This window comes from Tetrao urogallus (genome assembly GCF_951394365.1).
Source record: "Tetrao urogallus genome assembly, chromosome: 22".
NCBI lineage: Eukaryota > Metazoa > Chordata > Aves > Galliformes > Phasianidae > Tetrao > Tetrao urogallus.
Genome location: NC_136835.1, coordinates 477991 through 505882, shown reverse-complemented (window position 1 = coordinate 505882; position 27892 = coordinate 477991). Strand labels below are relative to the sequence as shown.

General features: G+C 44.6%; 1 protein-coding gene across 2 annotated transcripts; it reads right to left on the bottom strand.

Moving 5' to 3' along the window:
* Positions 1 to 19: 19 nt before the first annotated feature.
* On the bottom strand, positions 20 to 27230 carry DIXDC1 (DIX domain containing 1; the record flags this gene model as incomplete). Of its 2 annotated transcripts, none has more annotated exons than XM_079545839.1 (20): positions 20 to 100; positions 956 to 1064; positions 1588 to 1696; positions 3765 to 3831; positions 3953 to 4114; positions 4274 to 4360; positions 5049 to 5120; positions 5199 to 5303; positions 5807 to 5860; positions 6354 to 6458; positions 7429 to 7479; positions 7640 to 7693; positions 7800 to 7889; positions 9657 to 9805; positions 10968 to 11080; positions 17492 to 17599; positions 19762 to 20011; positions 20544 to 20669; positions 21406 to 21535; positions 27171 to 27230. In XM_079545839.1, 20 exons carry the CDS (start codon positions 27228 to 27230, stop codon positions 20 to 22), a joined length of 2082 nt encoding a protein of 693 aa, XP_079401965.1. The 2 variants fall into 2 exon arrangements, with proteins under 2 accessions (XP_079401965.1, XP_079401966.1); XM_079545840.1 differs by having other exon boundaries at positions 5211 to 5303.
* Between the last annotated feature and the right edge of the window lie 662 nt (positions 27231 to 27892).

Genomic DNA, 27892 nt, shown 5'->3' with positions numbered 1-27892 from the left:
ACAAGACCTAAAAGCTTGATTAATTCTCCCCATGGTCTTCTTCCACCCAGGCCACAATTTTCCCCTCCCATCCAGGAATGATGTCATCATCATGGAATACCTATGAAAAAAGAGTCCAGTCACATCTGAAGTCTGGTCACTGCTCTCCCACATGTGAATAGCATTAGAGGCAGGCATCAAGTCAGAGATCCAAGTTTCCAAGTTACAGTTCTACAACACAGCTCACATAACACGCACCTCACCCAACGTTGACATCTCAATGTTTTCAGATTTTAAGTTGAAAACTAGATCTGGCTCCTTCTTCAACCTTAACAGTCATTACTATTTTTTAATCAGAAAAAGTGAAATAAACACAGGAAACACATCTTTTATCCATCAGAACACAATTCCCATCTGTTTCTGCAGAATGGCTAAATAGTCAGCTGACCGTTCCCAAGGGAAGGTAGCCCTCTGCACTTGTCTTCATCAATTCGTGAAACAGGAACTACCCTCAATAACCTTTAATGAATCCAATCCATACCAACACCAGCTTAAGCTCAAACAGGTATAATTCAGCACACAAAGGAAAAGATGCACACAGATAAGATAAACACAGCTCCTCTGAAAGACCTTTAAAATGACGTAGGAGGATGTTTTTAAAATAAATGTTGCAACAGATTTCATAAAGCCACTGTAAGAGCCAGAAGTGTAGCCTATGTTTTGCCAATAGCCCTTGCCTATAGGGCTCTGGAAACCCCAGACAAGCAGTCACGTTTGTATCATTGCTCTGGCTGAGGATAAGAACATCTCATTTTTAGCTTCTCAGAAGAAGGAGCTTAACCTACAATTGTGGAACCTGGCTATCTGTTTGGAGACACAAAGATTGTTTTAGTTTAGAAGTGATGTGAGCAAGGTCTCCAGGGCTGTGTCACAACACTGAACCCAGCAATGGCCAACAGTGAAATTGCACACCTACCTCCTCTTTGACTGTGCCAAACTCCGGATCCAGGGCTTTGAAGTGGTACCGGTGGGTTCCTTCACGATCAATAGCTACCTTAAAATCCTTCAGAGTCACTTCCCCTAACCTGCAAAAAGAATCCAACACTACCCTTAGTACCCTGGACAGGCTTTATCTCAAGTGTTATTGTATGGCATGCAGGGTCACAGCACAAGTCAGGCTAGGCTCTCAGAACATAAGGCACAGGGATGTGAAGAGCGTGCCCCTCCAGGAACACTCCTGTCAACCCCAAGGTCCTCTTCAGAGGAAGAATTTCCTCCAAATTTTCTAGGAACCACCTCGAAACTGCCTTTCTCCCTTTCCCATTCGCACTGATTGATGTGTTTTTTGGCACAGGAGTCCTGTGCTATATGCCAGAACAGAACTGTTTGGATGCCTTCTCTTTGAAGTTAATTAAAAAACAAAAAATTTCCTAGGGTTCTAAAACAAACATATCAGCTAGGGGACTGCTTTCAGTCAGTGGTACAAAATCCAGTGCCTAAGTTAAAGGGAACCTGTGCTAGTGGTGACCATGCCCAGAAGAGATCAGACTAATGTTCTCAAGGAAACAAGTACTTCCCAAATCAAAGCAAGGCAAAACTAAATCTCACCTCTTTGGTATGTTGACCATGAAAGGTGTGAGGGAGCGGTCAGTGAAGTACAACACTTTGGTGCAGGCACTGGTACTCATCACAGGTGTGCTGTGAGAATGAGGCAGTTCTGCAAGGAAAAGAACCCAGAGCACAATAATTGGAGAACAACCTGTCTCACACCACAACAGGAGACAAGAGATGCTCTCAGCATCAAACGTGCCATCAGGAACAAAGAATCTCCAGGTGGGATGAGATTCTTACAGAAGTGGCTATCCCTGAGAAGGACCAGGTATTCCTCTGCTTAATGAAAAACTTTGGATTTTAAGGTAACAACAAATTCAAATGTGTCAGCTTATAAGATTTTCCTACCAATGCCTTCCAGGATTCCTATTCTACCTATTGAGGAGCTTGCTGCTTACCACCTACTCCACATGCAATGACAGGAAAACCCTTCTGGAAGAGAAGGTACTGGAGTGTAATCCATCCTACTGCCTAGGCAAACTACAGCACCGCTTGCCTTCACTTGCAGATGCATAGAGCAGGATGGTCTGATTGATCACCATCATTAAAGGAAAAGGTTACCTATCTCCTCCCCATGTGTCCACTCAGCTTGCTCAGGATGAGTGTTTGTGCACATATTTTTCTTTGCTCATTTGTGTTTCTCTCCCCTCTGGATATTGCCTAGTTTCCCCTGCCCTTTCAGTGTGATGTGCTGATAGCTGAAGCTTCACACTGAGGAACTCCACAATTTTAACTCTCAGCATGCAGAAAGCAGAACGGACACCAAGTTATAGGTTTTCTAACAAATTTTTGGAGCCACCTCTTAGAACTCTTTATACCTGAGAGATTTTAGGTTTATGGCCACAAAACTCGATTTTCCTGCTGCAGGGCAGGGGATGAAGCCTGCTGAGGCTTAATGAGAAAGGGTAAACAGTGTAAACACATGCAGAGACCCTAAAATCTGCAGTTTATAGGAGAGCAGGGAGAACCCAACAAATCCTCCCCAGGCTCCCCTTCAGACTTCTGAGTATCTGTCTTTCCCCTCTACTCAGCTCTGGTGAGGCCGCACCTCGAGTGCTGTGTCCAGTTTTGGGCCCCTCACTGCAAGAAAGACATTGAGGCCCTGGAGTGGGTTCAAAGAAGGGCACCAAAGCTGTGAGGGGTCTGGAACACAGGGCTGATGAGGAGTGGCTGAAGGAGCCAGGAGTGTTCAGTCTGGAGAAGAGGAGGCTCAGGGGAGACCTCATTGCTCTCTGTAACTACCTGAAGGGAGGTTGTGGTGAGCTGGGGGTCGGCCTCTTCTCTCATGTAACAGTGATAGGACTGGAGGAAATGGCTTCAAGTTGCACCAGGGGAGATTCAGACTGGACGTTAGGAAATACTGCTTTTCTGAAAGTGGTCAAACACTGGAATGGGCTGCCCAGGAAGGTGGTGGAGTCACTGACCCTGGAGGTGTTCAAGGAACGGTTGGATTTTGTATTGAGGGACATGGTTTACTGAGTACTATTGCTGATAGGTGGATGGTTGGACTGGATGATCTTGAAGGCCTTTTCCAACCTTGGCGATTCTGTGATTCTCTCCTGCTTTTCTTCACATCCTGTACATGCAGGCTACCCTGTTGCTGGATGCTGCAATGCAGCTAAAAGGTGGCCTCTGCCTTCCCCCAGTACCTGGAAACCTCTACAGCTTCCCTCACAGACTTCCCAGGAAATACTTATAACCAAAGCTTGAAACAAACAGCCTTTACAATGAAAAGCAAATGTGGAGCTGCTGCAGCTGAAGCCACAAAACATGATGTCAGAAATTGTGCTATTCCACATACATGAAAGGAGCCAGACACTGTGGGGGAAGCGAGAAGAATCTGTACAGTTATGCGTCCACTAGAGGGTGCAAACCAGCAGGAAAGATGAAATAACATTACATTTCCAGCTCATCCCATGGGTAATTATTTCTACTGCAGTACTACCCAACTGATTCAGACATTTCACAGCGTAATGGTGCTTCACAAAAAAGCTGCTATAGACAGTCTCTAATCTCATTCCTTTGCCTGAACACCAAGCGACCAAAGTGAGGATAGTGAGCTTTGGTGAAGGGCAGAACAGGTGGCAGATTCCCAAGGAGATGCTGCATCCCAGACTTTGCCCAGGAAAACTGAGGAATGAATTCAGAAAGAAGAGAAACTGAAAGACACTTACTGGAGTTTGGAGGCCAGGAGTCTCTACACTCATTTGTTGCTCTGCTTGCCGGCGACTTCCCCCGGATCTAGGATGTGAAACCAAAACAGTGAAAATGAAGTATTACTTCCCAGTTGGGAAGTGGTAGTTTAGTTCAAGGTTCTGTGTGAAGGGCAGAAATTAAGAAGCAAGCAGTAGGAAACCTTTACCCTTCTCTCTTGCCTCTTCTGTGTCTCCATGCGGTGTAACCGTTCCATCAGACTCGATATGCCCTGCTCCAGGCTGTCAATAGTGTGGTGCTGTGGATCGTGGCCACTGAAACTGTTCCTCAGGCTACGAAGTGCATCACGAACGAGCTGCAAGTCATTTGTCTTGCCAAGAGACCAAAAGTTAATCAGATTATCTCCAGGCTGCTTTCTTCCCATCTAAAGCCACAGGCCTTAGAAAGGAGAAATAGCCCTTAACAGATTCCAGGATACGTGGAGCCCTCACCTCAGTCTGGCTGGGAAAACATCCCTCCATACACTTACCCCTCGGTGGGCTGTGGGAGCAGCTCCTTTTCCTGCTGTCTGGAGGAAGCCATTGCTCTGAGCATTGTGACTGCTATATGCCATCACCTGTTCAGTGGAAGATGCATGTGATGCCAGGAATACAAGTGTTAGGAATTCCCTATAGGTCTCAGTTTGCCAACTTCAAAGCGATGAGAGGGCATGAAAAAGATGTATTTACTTTCTAGTAGGTAAATGCATTCACTTAAGGAGTGTGGAGACAGTCCTATAGGCCAGAGCATAAGTGTGGTTTCTCACGTGTGGGTGAGGAAACACAGGCAGATACAGGAAATACCTTCTTACTGCCTCAGGGGACTCTTATAAACTCTAGAGATCACTGTGCAGGCGCTGACAGATACTGGAGCTGGTGTTCTTTCCACCAAAACAGTTCCAAGTTCTCAATAGCTGTGTCACCAGGAAGAGGAGGAGATAAGAAGGTAAGTCCTGGCCTAGCTGCTAGCCTGCATTAGAGTTGGAGCTAGAATCCAGGATTTCACTTAATCCTGTGCTCTCCTCATTGTTCCCTTATGATTTTGACACTAGAAGCTATGCCAGAGAGCTCACTGCTGAGAGCTGTGGTAAGATGGATGCTTCGTGGGAGTAAGCCTGCCTTGCTTAGGGCACAGTCAATTAGACTGTATTGAGCTTGGCCTCTCTGGAATGGATATGATTTCTGAAGACGGGCAGCTAGAGAGTGCTGAATGCAAATACTAGTCCAACAGTCTGACATGTCGACCAAAGCTTCTGCTTCCCATACCTCTTCAGCTTCTCTCTTCATGCAGTGAGCTAGCAGAGCCTCTTTGTGTTCCAGCTCCCGCTCCAAATCCACCTGTAAAAGGAACAGAAGAACCAGCACAAAATGAGCCACCGAGGGAAAGTACCAGCTCTTAGGATATCAGCAGCCCACCTGGCTCCACACCTGCTGGTAACTGGCCTCAGAAAGTTGCCTAAGCATTTCATCCAGTTTGGTTTGATGCTGCTGTAAATGTCGGTCCTTCTGGCCCAGTTCCTTCTGTAACGGGAATTAAAGTGTGGTAAGGCTCACAATCATCATTATGGCAGGAATATGTACTCTATAGCTTGACCTACACAGTCTGTATCCTTTTAGCTAGATGTTAGATCTGAGTATCAAAGCCTTGTTTGAAAAGGTTACCTAGAGCCCCCCTGGCCAGTCAAGGTCCATGACTGAGGCCAGACAACTGATGCAGAGAAAACAGAATGATGAAGGATCAGTAGGCAACCAAGTAACAGACTCTAACCTGGCTTCTGCACATTAAACATTCAGCAAGCCAAAAGCAAGACAATGAAAGATACACTATGAAAATGAGTTTGGGGAGGAACACAAGAATTATCTGATCCCTCCTTCTCATAGCAAACACGCATGGCTATTGCAACTTGTTCACTGCCCACAGTGCCATTCCACAAGGCTGCCAGGGAGAGAGCAGTCACATTCACAGGAGAACCACCAGATACCATCCCCAGCAAAGCCCCCAGTAAAGAGAGAGGTTCCATTACTTTGTATTCTGCCAGCAGCCTGTTTCTCTCTTCTACCTTCCTCTGAAGATCAACCTGCAGAAAAACCAATTAGGTGTGAAGCATATATTCCTAAAGAGTTAGCAACAAGCTCTTTGTGCCTTGTGCTAACAGGAGGCAGGGTTTGAGGAAGCTAGACTGCTTTCCAGGGCAGCAAGCTTTTGAACAGGGCAATTCTGTCTTCAGGCAGACACCATGTTGGAGCTCCACCTGTCAACGTGCTACTTGTGAGTGCAGGGAGCAGTATAAGGAAGGAACAGTGCAACTGCACTGAAAACATCATGGGAATCTCCTTGTTTCAGCCAAAGGCCTTTGAGTACAGGAAGTGGGGGGTGAGGAATGGGGAACTCCACAGCTGGCTAGTAGAGTCTGCAGTGTTTACTGCACAGACCTTTGACGGGTCTTTCACTATCCCATGACCTCAAAAGCTATGCTGCAACCACAAACCCCATCCTTTGGCTGCTGGAATTCCCAGGGCTGCCAAGCTCTTTCTTTCTAAAATAATCTCAGCAGCAGCATAGTGACTCACATTCTGATTGTGCAACTCTTCCCTGTCCATGTTTGCTCTCAGCAGTTCCTGCTTTAGCTGAAGAACTGAAGCATCCTGTTGAGCCAGCCTCTGCTGTAGAGCATCCTAGGAAAAGACATTGATGGGTAAGTGCAAGACAAAGGCAGAGACCTTTCCATGGGAAGTGATCTAGATGTGATCTAGGCCTTACAGGCTAGACTCAAATGTTGTCAAAGGCCTGAGAGAGCAGAAGACATACAGACATCTACTCCAACAGCCTCTCAGAGCCCTTCTGCCTTGCTCTCGCCCTGTGACAATTTCCCTGCTAACGGTTTAGATGTTTGTGACGGAGTGATTGCTTCTTCCTGAAGTTTCTGCTTCAGAAGTGTCCTGACAATTCTCCCTTATGGAAGAAAACAGCAGTGTCTTTGGAGGGTGTGTACAGCAGCCTACAGCTAGTTTCTCCAGCCACACAACTGCAGCAGCCAGAGGGTAGTAAGAGGCCAATGTCAGGGAGGGACACAAGGAAACAAATTCTCAGCATGATCTAATTATGCAATGAAATCCTCTCTGAAGAGGCCACAGTCAGTACTAATTCTGTAATTCCTAACTCAGTTAGAAATTGCCCAGAAACTGAGAGCTCCACCTTGGATAGGTGCTGCTGTCTTCCTTCACAGAAAGCTGACAGGCAGCTCTAAAATACCTCTGCTTAGGAGCAGATTATGAGTGTTCATAACTCTAAAGGGAGAAACTGAGCAAAACAAGCCAAAAAGGTGAAGAATGCTTGCGGCTGAAGAGGACAAGGATACTCCCTCTTGTCAAGAGTTTGTTTGGCTGATCCTACTGCGCCTACTCCAACCCTGAAGACAGAAACAGAACCCAGGACGCCTCACTCCTAGTGACTTTCTCAACTGCAGTCTCTCCCAAGAACCAGAAATAGAGCATAGAATACCCTACCTCCAACTGCCCTAATACAGCTCCTTCCATTCTCTTGGATTCCACAGAAATGTATGATTGCTGACTGCCCTACTCCTGGGCTGCAGCAAACTCCAGAGCTTTAATGTTTATATATTTGATGAAGTGTCCCTTTCCTTACCTTTATCCCCTGTAGGTTTCGAGCTTCTTGTTTGTATTTCAACAGCTCCTTCTGTAAATCCAAAAGAATTTGATTAAATTGCATCTTTTCACCTGTTCAGATTCAACCCATGCCTGTGTTCTCCTTTTCCCACACGCAAATCAAATAAGCAGCTCCTTAAGCCCCTGTTATTATAGGCGTGAGAGAAAAAAAGAAAATCAATTCCTCTAACCTTTAGGTCTTGATTTTCTTCCACACTCTGGTCCAGACGACTTTGGATTATGATCTGAACACAAAAACCCATGATTATTACTGTGTGAAACACCTGCCTGTGGCAGAATATTACCTAGAGCTGCTCAGTTAGAGAAACCTAAGTATAACAGTGTGCTCACCAGCTGCTCTTCTGGGCAGGCTCCATGTTCACAAAGTTTAAAGGACCCTTCCTGCTCATCCTCAGGTAAAGAGCCATTGAGCAGTAAAGCCTGAGAGGATGAAGGAAAAAAAAAAAAAAAACAAAAAACTCTTCAGAGGTTTTTAAAGGAAAAACAGGTTAACTACAGAACTGGCTAACGGTCAGACATATCAACAGTTTCTAGAAGCACAGCATTAACTCCATAAGCAGATCCAAGTAGGCCATATCTATGGGAAGATGCCACAATCTCCACAGTAAACTGAATCCAGCCTTAAGGATGGATAATCCTGTACTGTAGGAAGTGTGACTGGCAGGACTGGTTTACTCTAGCTGGTGTTTTTTTACATTGAGCTTTCTGTCTCAAGCTTCTAGGACTCAAAGACATATGGGTACGTGCCAGGATGTTGCAAGAGTCAACAATTTAAAGTAATGCCTTTTTTTTTTTTTCCCCTTAAATTACTTTTCTACTTTATTTAAACTCTATAGCTACAAACAAAAATTTGCAGCAATACTCCAGTCCAGCTCCAAAAGACTCAAGGTTCTGCCTGCTGACAGAATCTTCCCCCAGAGTGCTGCAACTGCTGCTGAATAGCAAACAGCCATCAATCTGCATTCAGTTAATGCAAAGGCTCTTAGGGAAACCATTCCCTGAGTGCAACCCAAAGTCTGCCCAGCAGGACATTGAAGCAAGAGTCACATAGGAACATAAAAAACTGTCGTGGTTTTAGCTCCTTATGGGGCATGCATAGATCAGGCCCCTGTATCTCAGTCAAACTTTAATGAACTGGCAGCTCTAAAATGCTGCACGGGGGGGAGAATGATCAATTAAATCAATTTCTTGGCTAGCAATATCAGCTGCCTCTTCCTACTCCTAGATGATAAGGGAGCAGCAGTGCCAGCTGCTCACCCTCACTCCTGAGACATGGGGCCAGGGATGGAAGAACTGGACGTGCCAGTCCTTCCTGCGCTGTCTCTCCCTGCTCCCAGTGGGCACATAATGCAACCGGATTTTACCAGTGCATGAGCATATATTTTCTTTTGGAGCCTTTTGTGTCCTGCCTATTGTCCACAGGGAAAGCCCCTCCCGGCTGCCTATGCTTCTCAGACAATCTCTGCTTTGTTTACTGGCACATAAATATTTACAATTCAAAGCCAGGATGGTTCCCAGCACAAACAGAAAGGAATATTCCTGAGAGAGTTCAGGGTCTTTACCATATGGAAGAGGGGCTCTATTCCCCACACAGAATCACACAAACATATTGGGCTGAGGGTCATTTGGTCACCAAGGGACTGGAAAAGGGCAGTGAGAAAAAGGTCCCCCAAATAAATGGTCATTGGCTGAAGAGGGGTGTGCTAAACATTATAGTTCAGCCCAGTTCACTGAAAGACTGATGCACACCTATGTGCCCCTTGACCAGCCTGTGAATCTTCATTGATTTCTCAACATTTCTTGCCTCTCTGCATTACTTCTGATCACAAGTCACAGAAAGACCGCTCTATTCTTCCAGACTGCTAACAAAACCTGCAGACTGATAAGTGCCCTGGTGAAGAATGGGAAACTCAGCCCATGGGAAAACACTACTGCATCTTTACCATTCTGCATGGTAATGTATCTGCTTTGCATGGCAATAGAATACAGAGGTCAGAGACACAGAGCCACCATCCCCACTAACCAACTGACTTCCTGACAACTGCCCCAGGAGACCTCCCTGGGCCACGACTCTTCCTCAGCTCTCAAGTTCCAGACTCAGCTGCAAGATAATTTACACTCCAGCTACAGCTGATGGAAAGAAAATGAGTGCGTATGGAAAAGCTGTCTGAGAAGAATATCTATTACCTGCAAACCTGAAATCATCTTCTTTGCTTCCTCCATTTCCTTTTCCAAATGATCCTGTTGTTCCAATAGCTGCTCCTCCCATGAATTCTCCAAACATGACCCTAGGTTCCCTGCTTGCCATTCAGGTTGGAAGTGAGATTCTATCTCTTCTGGAAGAAAGAACAACTGAATGTTTCTTAAGGCCATTCATTACGTAGATAGAAAAGACTTGCACAACACTAATTGCCTGCTGTCCATAATGTCAATCACATACAAACTGGCATCAAGGAAATTGCTACAGGTGTTTCAAGGTTTCATTCCTCATTCTTCATGCAAAGGAAACTTTCCTGAATATGCCTGCATCAAAGACGATCAGTATCCTTCCCCTCCATTAACTTTGCTGTACCTGCTGAGGTTTGATGACTACTTAGTTGCTACTTAGTTGATCAAAGATGAAACCAGTCAGCTCAAGCTGCTGTGCATCATCAGGCACACAGCTTCAGTACCCAACTGAGTGGGCAGCAAGTACACAGAGTGCTGCTAATAATTTAAAGAGCCTGCCATGGCCTGCCAGCTAATCCACCTGCTGAGGTAGTCATCAAATACTTTTGGAAAAGCACTGAAGCAGACTATACTGGCTGAGGCAGCAAAGTATTTCCTAGGGGAGCTTCTGCCATTTGCTCTTGGGACAGAATCTAACCAGAAAGAGCTGTTATTAAGCTGCATTCCTGGAAAGGAGAAAAAAAAAGTCACTTCAGAAACTTCTTTGAAAGCATTTCCCTCAATCCGTATGAAAATTTCAAGTGTAAACTGATCATATCACAGGGCATTTGTGGAAATACAGCAATAACTTCAATGAAAATACAACAACAATACTTCAACTCCTTTCAAAGAGTCACTCAACCTATGTGTAGATGCACTGTAAACACAGACTCCTCCACAAAATCAAGATCTGCATCATAGGCTTTACAGGTTCACATGGACTGTGTCTTTAGGAATTTTATTTTTTCTCTCAACACAGCCTAATGATACTGTGATTAAAGCATTCACCCTACAGTGAAAGTTATATGCGATTCTTAAACCTTCTCCAGAGCATTTTGTTTTCCAAGTATCGCTTAGCAAGCCCTCACAAACGTTGTCATATTACTGGCACCACTGTACTGTTAGAAGTTTTTGAGATTTTGCTTTATGTTTAGTTGCCCAGTGTCCCATTCTCTGCAGAGAATTCATTCTCTCTCTATATGCATTTCAGTCTCTGGTGAACTTTTCAGTAAACAAATGCAAACAAATCCCAGTGAAAGTGTGAGCTGTTAAGCGCTATCAGCAAACTACCTGTTTTAGTTTCTGCTTCCTCAGTGTGGATAATCACAAATCCTGCTTTCTCCTCTGACTGGGTTACAGTGGATTCGCTCTTCGTGCTATGGACAGGACTGGGTGATGTGAGACTGCAGAGGAAACAGTTATTTCAGTGCACTGATCAACACCACTCTCAGCTAAAAGCAAACATGCAGGAAATCTTGTTAAGAGAGCTTTCTGCATAACAGGCAGGGAAGTCATCAGCAAACTGAAGTAGGCACATAACTCACACAGAGGTAATAAAGGTCTGCTCAGAAGCAATTTATAGCAAGTCTTGCATACTGCAAGCTAAACAAAAAGCCACCTTAGCTTTCTTCATGTCTCATTTCTGGGCTTTAAAAGCATCAATGCAATAAGAAAACAAACTTGAAATTCCAAAGGCAAAATATTTTCAAATGTCAGATAAATGCCCTCATCCAGGACATCCCTGGTATAAAGATCTTGAAAGTACCCTAATAACTTCATTGGAGCCATCTCAGATGACTGTGAGGTCCAAACACTCAACCTTTTCTCAGAAATTCTTCTGAAATGCATCACCCAGACAACATCAAAAGGTGGCTGAAGCTCACTGACCCATTCAGCATACCTCCCAAGTCTCAGGAACTAATCCTTGCAAGTGTAAGCAGGAGTTAATTTTTCATTCTCAACATGGAAACAAAGCACAGAGAACAAAAGGGAAACAATGTGGAAGTAATAGAATAGGTTCAGAAAAATAAGACACTCCAGCAGCTTGCCTTCTGCATCTTCCCAGCACTGCTGCTACATATTCCACAGCTCTCCCAGAATCAGAAAAGCTTTGCAATATAGATGAAAACTACTTGCTAGCATCTCTGGCTCATCCATTACCAAAGTTAGCGCTGGCTTATTTTTCATTTACACCACAGACCTTAAAACAACCTACTTTTAAAGGTCTAAAGAGAGTGGACTTTCACCACATTAAAGGAAGAGATGAAGGCAATTTAATAAGTGAAGAAATAATCACCTTTTAATGGGGATCTCTAACAGTCATGGTGCTTGTTCTGTCCTGCTCAAACAGGGTGTGTGTGGTTGTTTAAGGGCTCCAGGCCACCTAACTTTGCCCAAGGGTTTACCTTCAGGAAGACTGCATTACACCAATCCTTAATTAGACACATTTTATATATAACATTTTCAACCATTTGCTTGTTACTGCTTGTCACTGAATGGATACACAACGTAAAATAATTGTCTGAGAGCCCAGTAAGTATAGCTGGGTTTGTGTTACACAATAAGGATCATAGGTGGAGCTTTCAAATAGCACAAGCACAAAGCAGGAGCTCAGCTGATCTAACATGTCCAGTATCAGAAAGACTTTTTTTTTTTTTTTCTTATGAGCCAGAGATCTTCATTTCTCCTCCCCAAGGAGACTCTGAACATGCCATCATCCTGATACGGCCACTAGGAAGCACACTGCTGGTTCTCATGCATGCTAAAGGTGAAAGGATGAGAGATGTCCAAGAAAAACAGTATTAGCAACTATTGGATGAGAAGGTGGCAAAACTGAGGTATGAGCAGAGAACGGGAAGGAAAAGTGAACAGAACATGCAGGATAAAAAAAAACAAGGGGATGCAGAACATGGAAATAACATTCCCCCTCTCCCCAGGTTCACCCCTCTCAGAACTGGATCCACAGCCCAAATGAAATACAAGGGCCCTCAGCTGGGGCAGGGATAGGCTGAACTGTCACCACAGGTTTTCACACCATATATTATTACAGATAATCACTTCGACATTCCTATGCCCACAGTCCCCCTTTTAGGCAGCTTCCTTATTTTAAGAGCCAGAGAGTCCACATGGCACCAGAAACAAATTCTAAGCTCACGTCAAACAGTGAAAGTGACACTGAAATGTGCGCGGATGCCTGATAAGCAGTAGCAGAGGTCAGGTGGTCCCATTCGTTATGCCACCAATGAGTTAATGCTGAAAACATTGCTACGCTTTTTCTACTAGTTGCCAAGTCACTTAGAGCATAAAATATCCACTTACCCGACTTTCCCTTAAAAGTATATCATAATTCGTGATCAAAGCATGCAGAAATACACTCTGGGAAATTAAAGCTATTTCAGTTTTATGATGCAAATTGTTCCACTTTATTCGTTTTACCACCTCTTGGATTCTTAACCCACAAATCCTTGCTCAGCTGAGTCCCAGAGATGTCAGTATCTGCACAGCCCAGGCTTCAGGAAAACAGCCCCAGTGATAAGCTCGAACTCCCACAATTTTAATAAGCACTCCACCCCTGCGGTTTCAAATGACAACGGCAACAATCGCTCACCATTTGACCTGCTTCCCTCCCATGATCCCACTTTAACCTTTCGCCTCACAGAATTTGTTTCCTGGGAAGCCTCAGGATTCGGGCTACAGACATGCCTCGTTCCTTCACATGCTCAGACTTCAGTGCAGAAGATGCCAGCTCCTGTCAAACTACTGGAGAAATATTTGCAAGCCAGACTGCTTCACATTAGCTGAAATGTTCATAGCCAAAAAAAAAAAAAAAAAAAAAAAAAAAAAAAACCTCAGGGTATTTGCAAGAAACCGTCTGACGGCAGATCAGCAGCCCCTGCGCACAGATTTGATTGCAGAGTCAGGAAATTCTGCTGCCTGGGTTTTGCTTTTGCTGATTTTCCTCCCGGGTTATTTGTCTCTTGCTGCTGCATTTTGGTCAGCTGCACACCCAGTTGTTTGCATCACAAGACTGATCTGGTTCGCCAGTGGCGTTTCTCATCCCATTCTGTCCTCTTCAGACTCCAAGCACCTGCTGCAGATGCCAGCGAACAGCCAAGAGAAAGTGCCCCTGCAGGCAGTGGGTTCCCTTCTCCTCCAGACTCAGATATTGGCTCAGAAGACAGCATGCAGTCCTTCCCAGCCGTGCGCACGGCTCCTTTTCCTCGCTGGCTCCAGCTCCTTCTCCCTCCTGCTGTCACACGGCTGTGCGAGGCAGAGCCTTTCTCCGAGATGCCTGCCTCAGGGAGGGGGAGGGAGGGCTGGTGGAAAGGCAGGGAAGAGGAGGAGGGATGCGCAAGGAGCTCGGTGGCCTGGGAATCAGCCTGGTTTTGGTAAAATTTCCATGAATCATTGCTGTTACATATGGTTATTAGATATCTTGTCTCTGGGAATTCTGACATTCAGGCTGCAAACTCCCTGAAGGGTTAATGCAGAAATTAGCTGATAGGAGAGGAAGTGTTGCCCTGGGACAGGCTCAGCAGCAGCACAATTATTAGGAGGGGGTGGCTGCTGGTACAGACCTCATCTCACTAATACAATGGCTTGTTTCCCAGCAAGTTCACAAAGCTAAGCTCAGAAATTCCTCTGTAAGAGAAGAGAAACGAGAATCTAACTTTCACCACAGAACCTCCCGCCAGCAGAAGACACTGCCAGGAGCCAGAGGTCACGTTGCTCCTGGTTTTTTGGGGTACATCACTGACTAGAGCTAGAAGAAAGCAAGGTCACTGTGAGCATCAACACATCGAAACAAGATACAGAGTTTCGCTGCTGCTGAGTCTTATTTCTAAGGCACCAGGCAGTGACTGGTGCCCTGTAACAGGGCAATACATATATATTCCTGATTTCATAAGACTTGGTATAAATAGATCCTTCCCCACTTGGCAGTTCCTCCTGCAATTCAGCAGCCAACCTGTGTGCTTGTAATTGCTGTGCCTCTGGTGAACAGCATCGGATGAGCCCCAATCTGCTTTCTCCTTGCTCACACACAAGTTCTGTAGCTGGCAGTACTGGAGGCTACAGTAAAAAGTTTTCCTGCCTGGCAGCTTGGATCTATTCCTCAGCTGGGGTCTTGCATGCAAAAAAAAAAAAAAAAAAAAAAAAAAAAAAAAAAAAAAATCCAAGGCATCATCCTGCCTGCTCTGTCAGCAGCCCTCACAGCTACGGTCTTGTCCTTGGGTGACAGAGACCCCAGCACTCACATCTCTCTCCCAGTCTGTCTCCTAGCTGATAAACACAGCACAGATTCTGACCCTCACCTCTGAGGTAACAAAAATCCGCACGATAGCTAGGGAATATTGGTATTCTCTAGATACTGTGATTAAAATTTAATTACATATTGCAGCATATTCCCAGTTTTAATTAAAATTGCTTTAGCCCCAGCTTGATCCAATCTCTGATCATTTCCTGATGAGCTGCCAGTAGCTCTCTGTGCATCCCATAGCACAGGATTAGCAGAACTGTAGGATAAGAAAAGCACTGGGTAGCCTGCAAAGGCTCAGGCCCCCCCCTTCTGCTCCTTATGCACAGATAAATGAGCAGACTGATTGCTGAGAACAATTTTGGGTAGTTTCAAGATTTTAAACTCCAGATAAGCAGCTCCTATTAATGAAATGAGGCAACACGAAGAGTGTTTCTGTGCTTTTCTTCCTTATTTCTTCCCAAGCATCACACAGTGTTTCCAGAATTAGACCACTATAAAGCTTTGCCAAACACATCAGCCCTCACTATTTTGGCCCCAGGCCTCTATTCACCCATATCAGCTCACATTTACAATGCCCGCAAGATGCACTATGCTCCACAATGCAGAGATGTGCTATTTTTTCTCCTGAAAACGAAACACTTAAAAGTTCCAAACAGAAACAGACTAAAAAAGTGCAAGAATTCTCACTAAAAAATCTAGACAGTTTATTTCAGATTTTCAGCTGGATGGCACAATATTTTCTGAATCCACAGTAAATTTTAGAAGTCAGTGTTATCATAAAGGCTCTTACCATGTTATGTTATGTTATCAGCAACAATATCACCATTACCATATGGCAAAAGAACTCTTGGCACTGCAGGGAAAAAGCAAAGCAATGTAGGATGTGCACACACAGTTTCACTGAACAGCAAAATACAGCCACAAACTGCTGCTGTCCAAGAACGCCTGCCTGACAGGACAGAGGAGCACCTGTAAAATATGGCTACGTTAAAATGAACAGTGAGTGGAGGGAGGTAGCATAGCTCAGTCACTGTCCTGCTGAGATCACAGTTCAAGAATTAACACCAAAGTCCTGTGACATTAACCATGAAATGCTGTGGCCTGGACCAGAATTTTCTTTTATCTCCCCCTGGAACAACAACTTCGACGTACACTCTCTGCTGACATCATGTGGAGGCACTGGCTCACAGGGAGTTTCCACACCCATTCAGACATGTGTGCCTATGTTTAAAGCAGACCTCACACTAACACACAACAAATTTTGAGTACAAATGGTTGTGTTGCTTTTGGTTTTTCCTTTTTCTTTCATTCTTCTCTGTTGGACAAGTGATCCTAATGCTCAGGTATTCAGAGGCCTCTTTATAGTATGGAGCTGAGAAATTCTGTGTCCTGAGAAACTGTCAGTGGCAATCAGCCCTAAGAAAATGAACCTCCTCACACCTGCACAAAAAGGGCAAATGAGAGCCCAGCTGAGAGACTCTCAGGGAGCGGCCCTGGCAAGAGAAGCAATGAAATTGAGTTGGGGCTTACAGCGGGAACAGGAAAGTGTGAATCAAAGAGCTGCAACCATGCAGCTCTTAGTGTGCTCCAGAAGAGCTTAAATGGAGCAAAGCATTGTACCCAGAGGGAAACCTAATATGTTCAGTCAGTGTGCAAGCTAGTTTCTCGCTATCTGGGGAAAAAGAGAAAGGCTGTCCTTTACTAGGAATCCACCCATAGTAAATCAGCTCCCCCACCATAATACAGTTTTTCTTCTGATGTCTCTCCTATATCCATGAAAATAAACATAGACACATGTTCTCCCTTCCCCCTCCCTGCTGAAGTAAATGGGGGCAGAGTTCTGAGTTATTCCCCAAAGCAAAGAGGAGTGAGAAGAGCATGCAAGGCACCAGTGTGTGTGTTCTGACTGGCACACACTAAGCAGGTTAACAACTGCAAGTTTTACCACCTCATACTGGAAATGATGTTACATGATGCCATTTTAACCAGTCCTGGCTTCTGCAGACTATTTTTCAGAAAGCCTTCCACTTCTTCCAGTTTGGTGCTGCTTAACTTGTGCAGTGAGGAAACTGAAGGCTGTTTATAGCACAGAACACGTACTTCTCAAGATCTAAGTCCTATTTTAAAGAACAAAGCCAACTCCAATGGAAACCATAGTGAACTCTGACTTTTGAGGCATCAAAGCACTATGCAGGAGATTTTTCAGCCAAGTAATAAAGTGTCGCATTTTAGATTGAAAGTGAAAGCCTGGAGGATAGAAGGGTAATAGAGATAACTGTAAATCTAGAAACAGTTGAAACTGCTGGATGAGGACATGATGGTGATGAAGACAGCTGTAGATCTCCCAGGGACTGCCAGACTGGATTAAACACTGGTGTGTTTCTCTGACTGCTGTTCAAATCCACATGCCCCTCACTTCTATTTCCACAGGTAACAACGTTTGCTTAGTTTAAGTTCCTTTCCTCCACATTTTTTCCATCAAAATAACAAAGGGCATTTTAGGCAGTGCCTGACAAATGAACGTGAGAGGTCATGACTTGGCAATAAAATTCCTTACCTGGAGGACTGGGGCTCCAAGGGGATGTTATGCTGCCCTTCATACTGCTGCACCAGTGCTCGAACACTCCAGTAGGGGGTTTCAATCTCCTCATCCATACTGCTGTTTCTGGAATTAACGATCACAGAATGAGTGATGCCTCATCTAGTAGGGGGCAGAAATTCTTTTGGTCTCCAAGGAGGAAGGGAAGAAAGCTAAAGGCAGGAAGGAGGGAACATCTAGAAAACTTCCTACTAAGAAAGCTTTCTTACAGGGAGCTCTACTTCATCATCCTGGTGAGAGGAAAACAAAGGCAAACAGAACCCCCCCTTTTAAACTCAAGAATCATAGTATCATTAGGATTTAGAGGTGGGTTTTTAGAGTTAGGGTAGTATGGTTAGGTTGAGGTTGGACTTGATGATCTTGAAGGTCTTTTCCAACCTGAGCAGTTCTCTGATTCTCTAATTAGGGTCGAAGATCATCTAGTCCAACTGTCCACCTACTACCAACACCCGCTGGGTCCTCTCCCTCCACACAGCCTTCCAGCCACTCTGCCCCAAGCCTGCAGTGACCAGTCACCAGCTGGATGTAACTCCATTCACCACCACTCTCTGGGCCCAGCCATCCAACCAGTCTTTACCCAGCAAAAAATCACACCTGTCCAGGCCAAGGGCTGCAGCTTCTCCAGGAGAATTCTGTGGGAGGCAATGTCAAAGGCTTTGCTGAAGTCTGGTAGACTACATCTACAGCCCTTCCCTCATCCCCCAGGCAGGTCACCTGGTCATAGAAAGAGATGAGTTTGGTCAGGCAGGATCTGCCTTTCCTGAACCCATGCTGGGTGGGTGTGATCCCCAGGTTGTCCTGCACATGCCATGAGACTGCAGCCAAGATGATCCAGATGATGCTTACACAACCTTTCCTAGCACCAGGGTCAGGCTGACAGGCCTGTAGTTCCCCAGATCCTCCTCATGACCTTTATAGATGGGCATCCCATTAATAAGACTCCATTCAGCTGGTACCTCTCCAGATGGCCAGGACTGCTAATAGATGATGGAAAACAGCTTGGCAACCACATCTGCCAGCTCCCTCAGCAGCCCTGAGTGGATCCCATGGATCCCACCTGACGCCATGAACTTCTGTCAGTCCAAGTGGAATAGCAGGTCTCTAAATGTTTCTACCTGAATTGTGGTGGGGTTTGTTCTGCTCCCCACCCCAGACATTCGGGTCAGATAACTGGTCTGAATATTAAAGACTGATGTAAAAAGAAGGTGATGCATTTATCCTTAATTCTGTGACTAGAGAACCACAAAAGCTGTGTAAAGGCAAGGAAAAGAGCAGAGTTTGCAAACAGAATAAAGACTGTTTTTCTGTGGTGAACTCTTGACCCAATATCTTTGCAAGACAAATCTTTAACATTTAATAAAAGATATTAATTAAAACAAACAAACAAAAAAACCAATTTCAACCTCATTTCCACACTGTTTAAGGGTACACCCTTAAGCCAATATAACATGGGCAAATGACCTTCAGCTGTGTAAATGAAACCCTCAAAAGACAGCCATCTGGCCTTCATTTAAATGTCATTACTATTATAATCCACATTGCACCTTTTGCAAGTGTTAAATGTGCTTTCAGAATTACACATTCCTTCCATACATGGATAATTTCCCCTCATTATCACCAGAACTCCTCCATTTACATGGTAGGATGCATCATCTGATTAACAACACACAACACTATATCTGCCAACACAGCAGTGAGTGGAACACTGGGGAGAACAGCAACATTGAATGCGGAATGAACGTGTACAACAGGACCAAAACCACAGTTCTGGCAATAACTCCTCACAGACCTGTAAACAGCATCTGCAGATAAGAGGTTAGTTTTGTTTCATTTGAAATGGGAACCCTGCAGGAAGAAAGCACAAAGATGGCACTGTGTTCAGCTTGAATTGTGGAAGATGAGGCAGCAGAAGTTCCTCTGTCTTGGACATAAAGACATGTTCTTTTTCAGTGAACACAGGCTCAGCAGTTATTTGCTGTAAAATCCAAAAAAGACCTGAGATACCTGTAATTTTCATTATGAGGCATCCAGTCTAGACCAGCAATTCCCTCCGTTATGCTGCACCAATTCAGGGTTTAGTGAGACAGCAGTGGTTTGTCTCTTGTTTACACAATCTAAGAGCTGCCCTATGTCAGGAATTGTCAGGATAAAGAGGCATCCATTTTGAAATGAATCGTGTCCACCTGCTAACACAGTCTGACCACACATAAGTAGGAAAAATCCATTACCTCTGTCTGTGCCGGAAGACATCCCGGCCAGACTGCAGTACGTCTTGGCGAACATCTGCCAGAGCAGCCACTGCCCCCTGGGCCACTGCAGCAGCTGAGCGGGGCCTGTGACTGGAAAACGATGCTGCTGAGCTCTTCCCCATCGTGCCAGCAGGGCTGTGATTCACGGCTCTTCCAGAGCCTGGTTTGAAATGAGCAGCTAAGGCGAGGATCAGCCTCATGATAGATTTTAAGTTACCGTCGACAATATCTACAAAATACAAACAAAGCCAAGGACAGTAACGTTAATGTGATGTCACAGAGCTGCATCTGACCAACAAGCATGAATGTAACTGAGTGAGATCACACCAGTAAATAAAGACTGCAAAAGAGAAACTGTTATAGCACTGACGCTTAGCTCTGCTTGTTTTGTTCAGAGCAAACTGACTGCCACCTACTGATTACATGTTTCAATGCTTTGAGCAGACTTGAGCCTTCCTCCCCGTGGCCATTTCCAACTAACAGTCCAGCAGGTTAAATGACAGAACATTATAATTTCTGAAAGCCTTAAAATAATATCACAGGCACTGGAAGTATAAGGGCTGGTTATTTGCTTTGGTGTCTGAAAAATAGAACCAGCAGGAAAAAAAAGACACAGACTGTCACCTCTTTATCACTGTTGCTAAACTGCATGGGAAAAAACCCTCCTCCACAAATCAACATCTTGTCTGTTTCATATGGAACAAAAATAGAACTAGGCCTTCAACACTTAGAATCATTTGTGACAACTGGCAGGCTCATACCTTTTGCTGATGTCTGATGCATACGAATCTTTTTTGATGCCACGAACTGTAAGACTTGCTCCACATTTTCCTTCATCTCCTGCTGACTGGTAGGGTTGACCTGAACACCATTTAGCTTCTCACCAGCTGAAGAAGCAAAAAATTTTATTACAGAGAATAGTGTTTGGTGTCACTTCAAGCACTGATAATAGATGTAGGGGCTGATTTTTACGTCTAGTCAGGGACTGCAAGAAGACATGCATTTCTTGTCCTGCTTACTCCTTGTACCAGGAATAGCTAGGTTGGAAGCAGACTTTACAGTATATTATCAGCAAAGAAGCATTTTCAAGTGTACTTCCTTATTCCATGACTACTCCTGATCCACTGACCTTATGAGTGGAAATATTACACTGTTTTGCAGAGAGAGAGACAGAATTATCCCTCAAATCTGATTCTGCTCTCACTTCTTATGAATGTCAGAATCACAGCAAGCAGATCACTCTTCCAACAATGCCATACGCTAACACCAGTCCTTTATAAGATAAATCCTTCTATAACTCCATTCCAGCCTTGTGGGAGTTACTGGGTCCTGGAAAGGATTCCACGTGTCTGTCACGCGATACCTGAGAGACCACAAACATAGTTCAGAAGGTCTGCAATTTGGCTGTGTTGCAGCTGTCTGCGAACACATATGGCCTTTAATGGAATTGTCTTTATGATTTGCTTTACGATGGTTTTCTTTCCAAGTAACCCTCCCCCCAAGCTCCACTGCCATCATTAGCACTCTCCAGTTTGCCCAACAGATGTCAGAGCCAAGACCAGCCCATTTTGCTGGAGACCTAAAACAGCAAGATGAAAAATAGCGCCATATGGCATTACTGACCTACAATCTCAATAAGTGAGGCAAGGATGACTCCATCTCTGAGATCTTGTCTCAGGTCTTGGACTGGCTTTATTGTTGGCTTCTTCTTCAGCTGGGAATTTACCCAGGCCACATATGCCTGTAGCTGTTGCTGAAAATGGAAAACAAAACATTTGCACATCACTGCCATTTCAGAGGGGAGTTGCATAGTTGTTACTTTTCTGAACCCCAAAGCCTGCTGAGCATGGCCGTGACATCACGGCACACTGTGGTGCAGCTCGCTCCATGCCAGGGCAGGAAGAGCAAGCAGGCAGCACAACAGTGCCAGAACTGATTTGCTCACTGCATTTCATGGCCCCACTGCCGACTGCATTTTTTCCAAGGTATCTATAAAGCAGAAAACCCACAGTGCAGAAGCAAGAAAAATCTGTGCTATTTCCTATTAAACTCTACTATCTACCAAAATAAACGAGGATGGATTTCCTGGAAAATAAAACAGCCTTCCCCTGTAGCACACCCTGTAGCATGGATCACTCATGGGAACATGCACCACTCAGCAGGGAAAGGGTACCCTGTTGTACAGCTTCTCCCCCAGCTCCACTGCCATAGAACTGCATCAGCATTTCTAGAAGACCAAGTTCCTGTCTGCACAAAGCCCTGTACTCCAGCAAACTGGCTTGCCACAGCACTTAACCATCTGCAAGACGTGACAGCAAAAAGCACTGCCTTTCCAGTGGGTCACACTAGGTGCTGCTTCATTCAGCTGTGAGCACTGCCAGCAGGGAAGAAAAATCAAGGTTCAGGTGAGTGGGAGAAGTGCAGGTACAGCAAGCCGAAGGTCCTCGATGCCTTTCCTTCCACCGCACCCCTGCAGCACTTCCACAGCCAACAGGGGCTCTGATGACACTGAAATCCCTTTGGGCTGGGCTGGTGTAGCACACAGAGGGTAAACAAACTGATCCATTTATGGGATTACATCCTGTTTCACTAAGCTTCCCATTATTCTGCCCATGCAGCAGGTTTTAAGACTTCATTCCGTATTATCTCAGCAATGTCAGATTTTATGCTTTTACAACCCATCAAAGTCACAATCTGATCATGGCTTCACTTGTAATTATCCTGACATAGGAAATCCAACATTAACCACACCATGGCTCAGTCTGCTGGCTCAGAAAGGTGCTTGGACCTCCATGAGGCTGTTGCTGCTTACTCAGCGGAGATGGAGAGTGGGATAGAGGATGCAAGCTTCAGGGATTGCTGCTGGCTTTTGGAAGGAAAGAAAGCAGAACTGGAAAAGCTGGTGCACGCTTGCTGGAGCAGACATGGCCTTGTCACATGGACTGAGTCTGAAAGTTTTTCTTCCGTTGTAACGGCAACAGTGCACATCAGTTTTGCCTGCCCTGTTTCAGAAGTTACTTTCTACTTAATGGGGACTGTGAAGAATCAACAATTGCTAACTTCTCTCTCCTGTACAAGTGAATGATTCTGAGTCGATTTCCAGAACAGCGATGAACATTCTTGCCAACCTGCAAGAAGCTGTTCTGCGTCTTGCAACAGTATTTTAACTGATGCTGGATCTGAGCGCCCCCAATCTCAAAACAGTCTGATTCCAGAGCTAGGCAGAGCACAATCCTTCTATTACTTATATTCAATAAAGCTTTATTCAAGCAAGTACCAGTAGAAATAAAGTAGGCTTGTTTACAATAGCACATTATTATAGAATTATCCAGATTCAATACTAAAGACCTACTGAATGGAATTGCATGAAAATTGTACCTGAAGCCTGTGTAATTTGGGGAAGTAATCTCCTTCTAACAACTGGGCTGACTGCCTTGCTGTCATTTTCCAAATCATTTTACAAAGTTCTGAACTGGAATGTTCTCTCATGTTAATTCCACAGAGGCAAAATCCCTTCTCGTCTACAGAAAGCTTGCAATTTTACACTGGAGTTTATTTGACTCTTCCATTCAAATACTTTTTCCAGTCCATGGAAAAAAAAGACTTTATTTTCTCTCATTCCTCATGCATGCATAAGAAAGCATTTTGGTAATCTTTTAGTCTCCATGTCTTCAAAGCACAAGAATTAAAATGTTATCATTAGAACAAAAAGAAAATCACTGGGACATTTATACTTTTAACAGTGCTGCTAAAAGGAGGACTTGAAGGCAATGGAAGATGAATGTTACCACCACAAAGGAGAGAATTTCATAGCAGTAGCTGCTGTAACACTGGAGGCTGACATTTCATTAGCAGACTTACAGTACATATTTTTTCCACTAAAGCGTAAGATTTTCCTGTGTAAGCTCAGATGGTTGGAGTGATCAGTATTTCCTGATTTTATATCCAAAAACTAAAGAGCTAGTGACTTTACCAAGAGTCCTAAATTGTTGCAAAGCAAAAATGCCCCAGGTATCATCTTCCAGCACATACAAACGAAAAACAAGACTTGCTACACTCTATCCTGCCAGGAGAACAGCAGCTCCAGATCATTCACCTCAAACAACTCCTGGCTGACAGCTATATCCAAGAGCAATCAGAGAGGGAACAGCAGTGGTTCATCCTAGCTTGTCCTTTCTTTTCCCTGAGTAACTCTGCGCTCAGCCATTTGCTACCAAGGAGATTCCTGCAACTTCTCTACATGCTGGTCTGAATTTTTGTTCCCCTAAATCCTGACTTAACGGAGAAGACACTAAGCTCAAGTCCCACACCAACATTTCTTTCAAAAACAGGATTTTCAGAGGAAAAACAAAGCAGCCTAAGGTTTGATACAGAGCAGAGGTTATCAGGATTGTGGTGGACTTAAGCTTAATCCTATTTATATTAACAGAGCTTTGCGTTCCAAAAAAAGGCCAGGTTTCCTTGCACTCTGAAACTGGAAGAGTAACTCTCCTACCTGCAGGAACTTGGAGCCCAGACTGCTTCAGATTCAGATCACTGTAGAGTGCTTGCATCTAAATGACTCTGGAAGCCCTAACAGACTTCTCACAGTGGAAGAGAATTTGAAAGCTGGATACTAGGGGCCACCTGCAGTTGGAAGGAGTTCAACAACATGCAGGTATTTCTGTTAGCAAATTACAGGTTCTTTAGCAAACATACTTTGCAGTGCAGGATTTCATTTTATAACACTTTACTAGCACATACTCTGAAGAACGCTCCCAGACCTCCTGCTTATTGGAAAGCATACTGCTGAGATCAGGAGCTACTTCGTGCTTTCTCTCCACAGCCCATCATATGGTGTCGTCAGGGTCAGCACTTTATCTCATGCTCCATGAGCCCTTACAGATAATTACAACTAAGAGCCATTAACTAATATTTTCCACAGGTGGAAGAAAAGCAGCAGCTCTATTGCAAATCTCCAGCCAGTTCTAGATCTCTTTGCTGTTCTCATTCAAGCAGTGCAATTCAATACCTGCTGCTTAGGGCTCATGTTTCTTTCAACCATGCATCAGCCCAGTCTGCCTTACAGTAAATATAGGTAGATCATGGTGCTTTGACATACTGCTCTGTCCTTTACCTTCAGTGCCATCTACATGGCTCTGTACCACGTTAAATTTTCGCCTCCTTTGAGATTAGGGAATTGCACTTTTTGAAGGTGTCCGCGTATTTCTTGGTAAAGTCATTTGTAGTTGGTAGATGCTTTCAGAGGGCCTGACATCCTTGCTGTCATGTTAGACTCCCAACTTCTATAAGAGAAGTCATCTCTTCTACACACACAGTTGACGAATATGGATCTATTCTTCCTGTTAGATTTAGGGACTCTGTCTGGAAGAATAATGCTTCTTGTAATCTTCGTTCTGTTTTTTCCTTTATAGCCTGTGGATGCTGCCTTAACACCAGCTCTAACAAGGTCAAAGATAATAGCCCTTATTCTATAAGGATGGTCTCAGTACAAAAGGCATTTAATGTCCTGTCTGCTTAGAGCACTGAACCAAAAGTCTGCAACAACAGAGTTCAAAGGACAGACTGATTCCATCAGGATGTAATTTTAAGGCTTTGTATAATTTCTAAGCTTTCTGACATTATTACCTTGATTAAATGAGCTCTGAAATTTGCCACCCAGTGCCCCTCAAGTCTGAGGTTTCTTTTGCTTTCATTCGAGAGGCCTTTGTAGAAGCAGACTATAAAAACTTATAAGCAAAGAAAATGATGTTTGTCACTGCTCTTAAAACCAGCAGAAGATGCTTTTTTTTTTTTTTTTCCCTCTTGAAAATCACTGGTTAAGTATGACACTTGTGTATGTTAACCTCCTCTGCACAGATTTGGAAAGCACATCCTTGTATTCCAAGGTATCCAGTCACCAAGAGTCACCTGGGCCGAAAGGATGCTTATCAAAAGAACAGCAGGCCCTGGGTTAGCAAGGCAATTCCTGCCATACCTCAGTCCATTGTGTGAAATGAAGTCTGACAAGAGACTGAAGGTCAGTTTTTATGGGGGGGGAGAAGGACTTTTTTCCACAGCTGAGCAGCCTAAGGGTAAAACCAGATGCTCTGAGTGGGGCTAGCCCTGAACATCAAATTGTTCTTTGCTCTCACTAATATACGGATTACGATTAGCTTACACCAGGGAAACACAGCTGCTCTCGAGAACAGGAAGCCTCTGCAACTTAAACTAAAGCAATACGTTACTAGCTAAAAGCAAGACTGAGATATTCTGTGGAGGAGGGGATGGAATATTTATACGGTCAAGCAGAGCAATCAGAGGAGATCTGTGGCTGGCATGAAGCTGTGAGGCTCACATTTCATACTCAGTTTGCTTTTCCCTTGATGACCGGTGGTATTAAGCCCAGGAGGGATGTGCATTTTCTGTAAAGAATGGAGGGAGCACGGGAGCAAACAGACAAGGTGGTGTCTGCGCCATGAAGGGGTGAAGAACCAGGAAGCACAAACAAAACATGAAATAATAGAACACACCAAGAGACCACCCCTGCCACCGTGTGAGAACAGACATAGCAGCCACTGTTTGGTTTCATTGTGAGCCCTCACGATATTCCTTCCTCCTCAGTTTACTGGCAGGTTATGGTGCTCCAGCATGGTCTGCACAATGAGTGCAGCCAGGCAGCGGCTGCCCCAGCATTCTGTACTGAGTGCACACAGACTGACCAAACCAACTTCTTGTGCTCCCTGAACAGGAAAGCCAATGGCAACCTGCCCTCCCCATGCAGTCACAGGATTCCCATCTCTGCAACTTCTTGGTAGTTCTCACTCCTTACAATTTATCTGTCTCCCCAATACTACAATAACAAAAAAAATAAAGAGCACTTCAAAAAACATATTTTCCAGAGTCAGGTCAATTTCTGTCTCTCTGAAATTCAACCTACAGAAGATGATGGGAAACACAAAGACACCATGCTCTTTGTCAGCTTCTCCCAAAAGCTGTGTGTTTACAGGCTTTCTAACAGCCGTCAGATTCAGAGACCTCACATACTCAAGAAAGGAATCCATTCCATAAAATAAGCCATTCTCCATAACTCACTGCAATTTATATTATTTTCTTGTACAAATGTAAAAGCTCTATGGAGAAAATAAAATCTCCAAGATAAAATCATCAGCTGTAATCCAGCCACAAACTTTTCAGAACTACTCCTGGTTTGCAGTGCCCCTGTGGAGCTGCCCCATATTGCCTTCTGTTAGTAAACAGCTCTCCCTGCTCCCTGGCCAGAAAATCTTGCTCATTTTTCTCTTCTCCACAGAGGACTGGGAGACACGGCAGTTCCTAAGAGATGCTGCAGAGAAGCACACTGCCTCACCCTAGAAAAGTCCGCGTGGGATTTGGGGGCATGCATTTACCTCTGTGAAGCCCTCCTGCAGAATATCCAGTAAATTCCCCCTGGCCAAGCAGGCAAGCATTCTCCAAGAGCCCACTGAGGGGTGAGGGTCTCAGAGGGCTTACGGCAGATCCTCCAGCTCAGGGCACAGCCTCTTCCTCCTCCTCCCAGAGACAAAGAGTTGGAGCTCATCAGGAACCGCATTCGTATCCCATATGTGCAGCCCGTTAGTGCACGCAGATAGTTGAGCCAAAGTCAGGGCTTGCACTGGGCATGCTCACGAGAGAGCTGCTGGGGGAGCAGCGAGAGATGTCATACGGTTCCTATAGAAACGCCTCAGCTTACAAGATGCAGCCCAAACGCTGCGCTGGGAAACATCTGAAACCTATTTCCAGCAGTCATACTCACACGAAAACTGCTGCGGAAAAGAGGTTTTCAAACCCACCAAACACAGCCAGCCCTGTCCGGCGTGGGGGCAGGGAGCGAGTCAGCAAATAGCAGATGCCTCGCTTAGCTAGAGAGAGGAAAGACTGTAAGAGCTGGCCAGCTTAAACTCTCAGCAATTGCTTCACAGCCCCGAAAAAATGGCACCATTTTTAGCAACCCTGTAGAGACAGGAAGCTGCAAATGAGGCCACAATGCAGCAAATAACATTTGCACAGTGCTGGGCTCCACTCTAGCCGCTGTGGCAATGAAGATGAAAAAAGAAATAAGGACAAAAGCTTTAAATTAGAATTAAATACA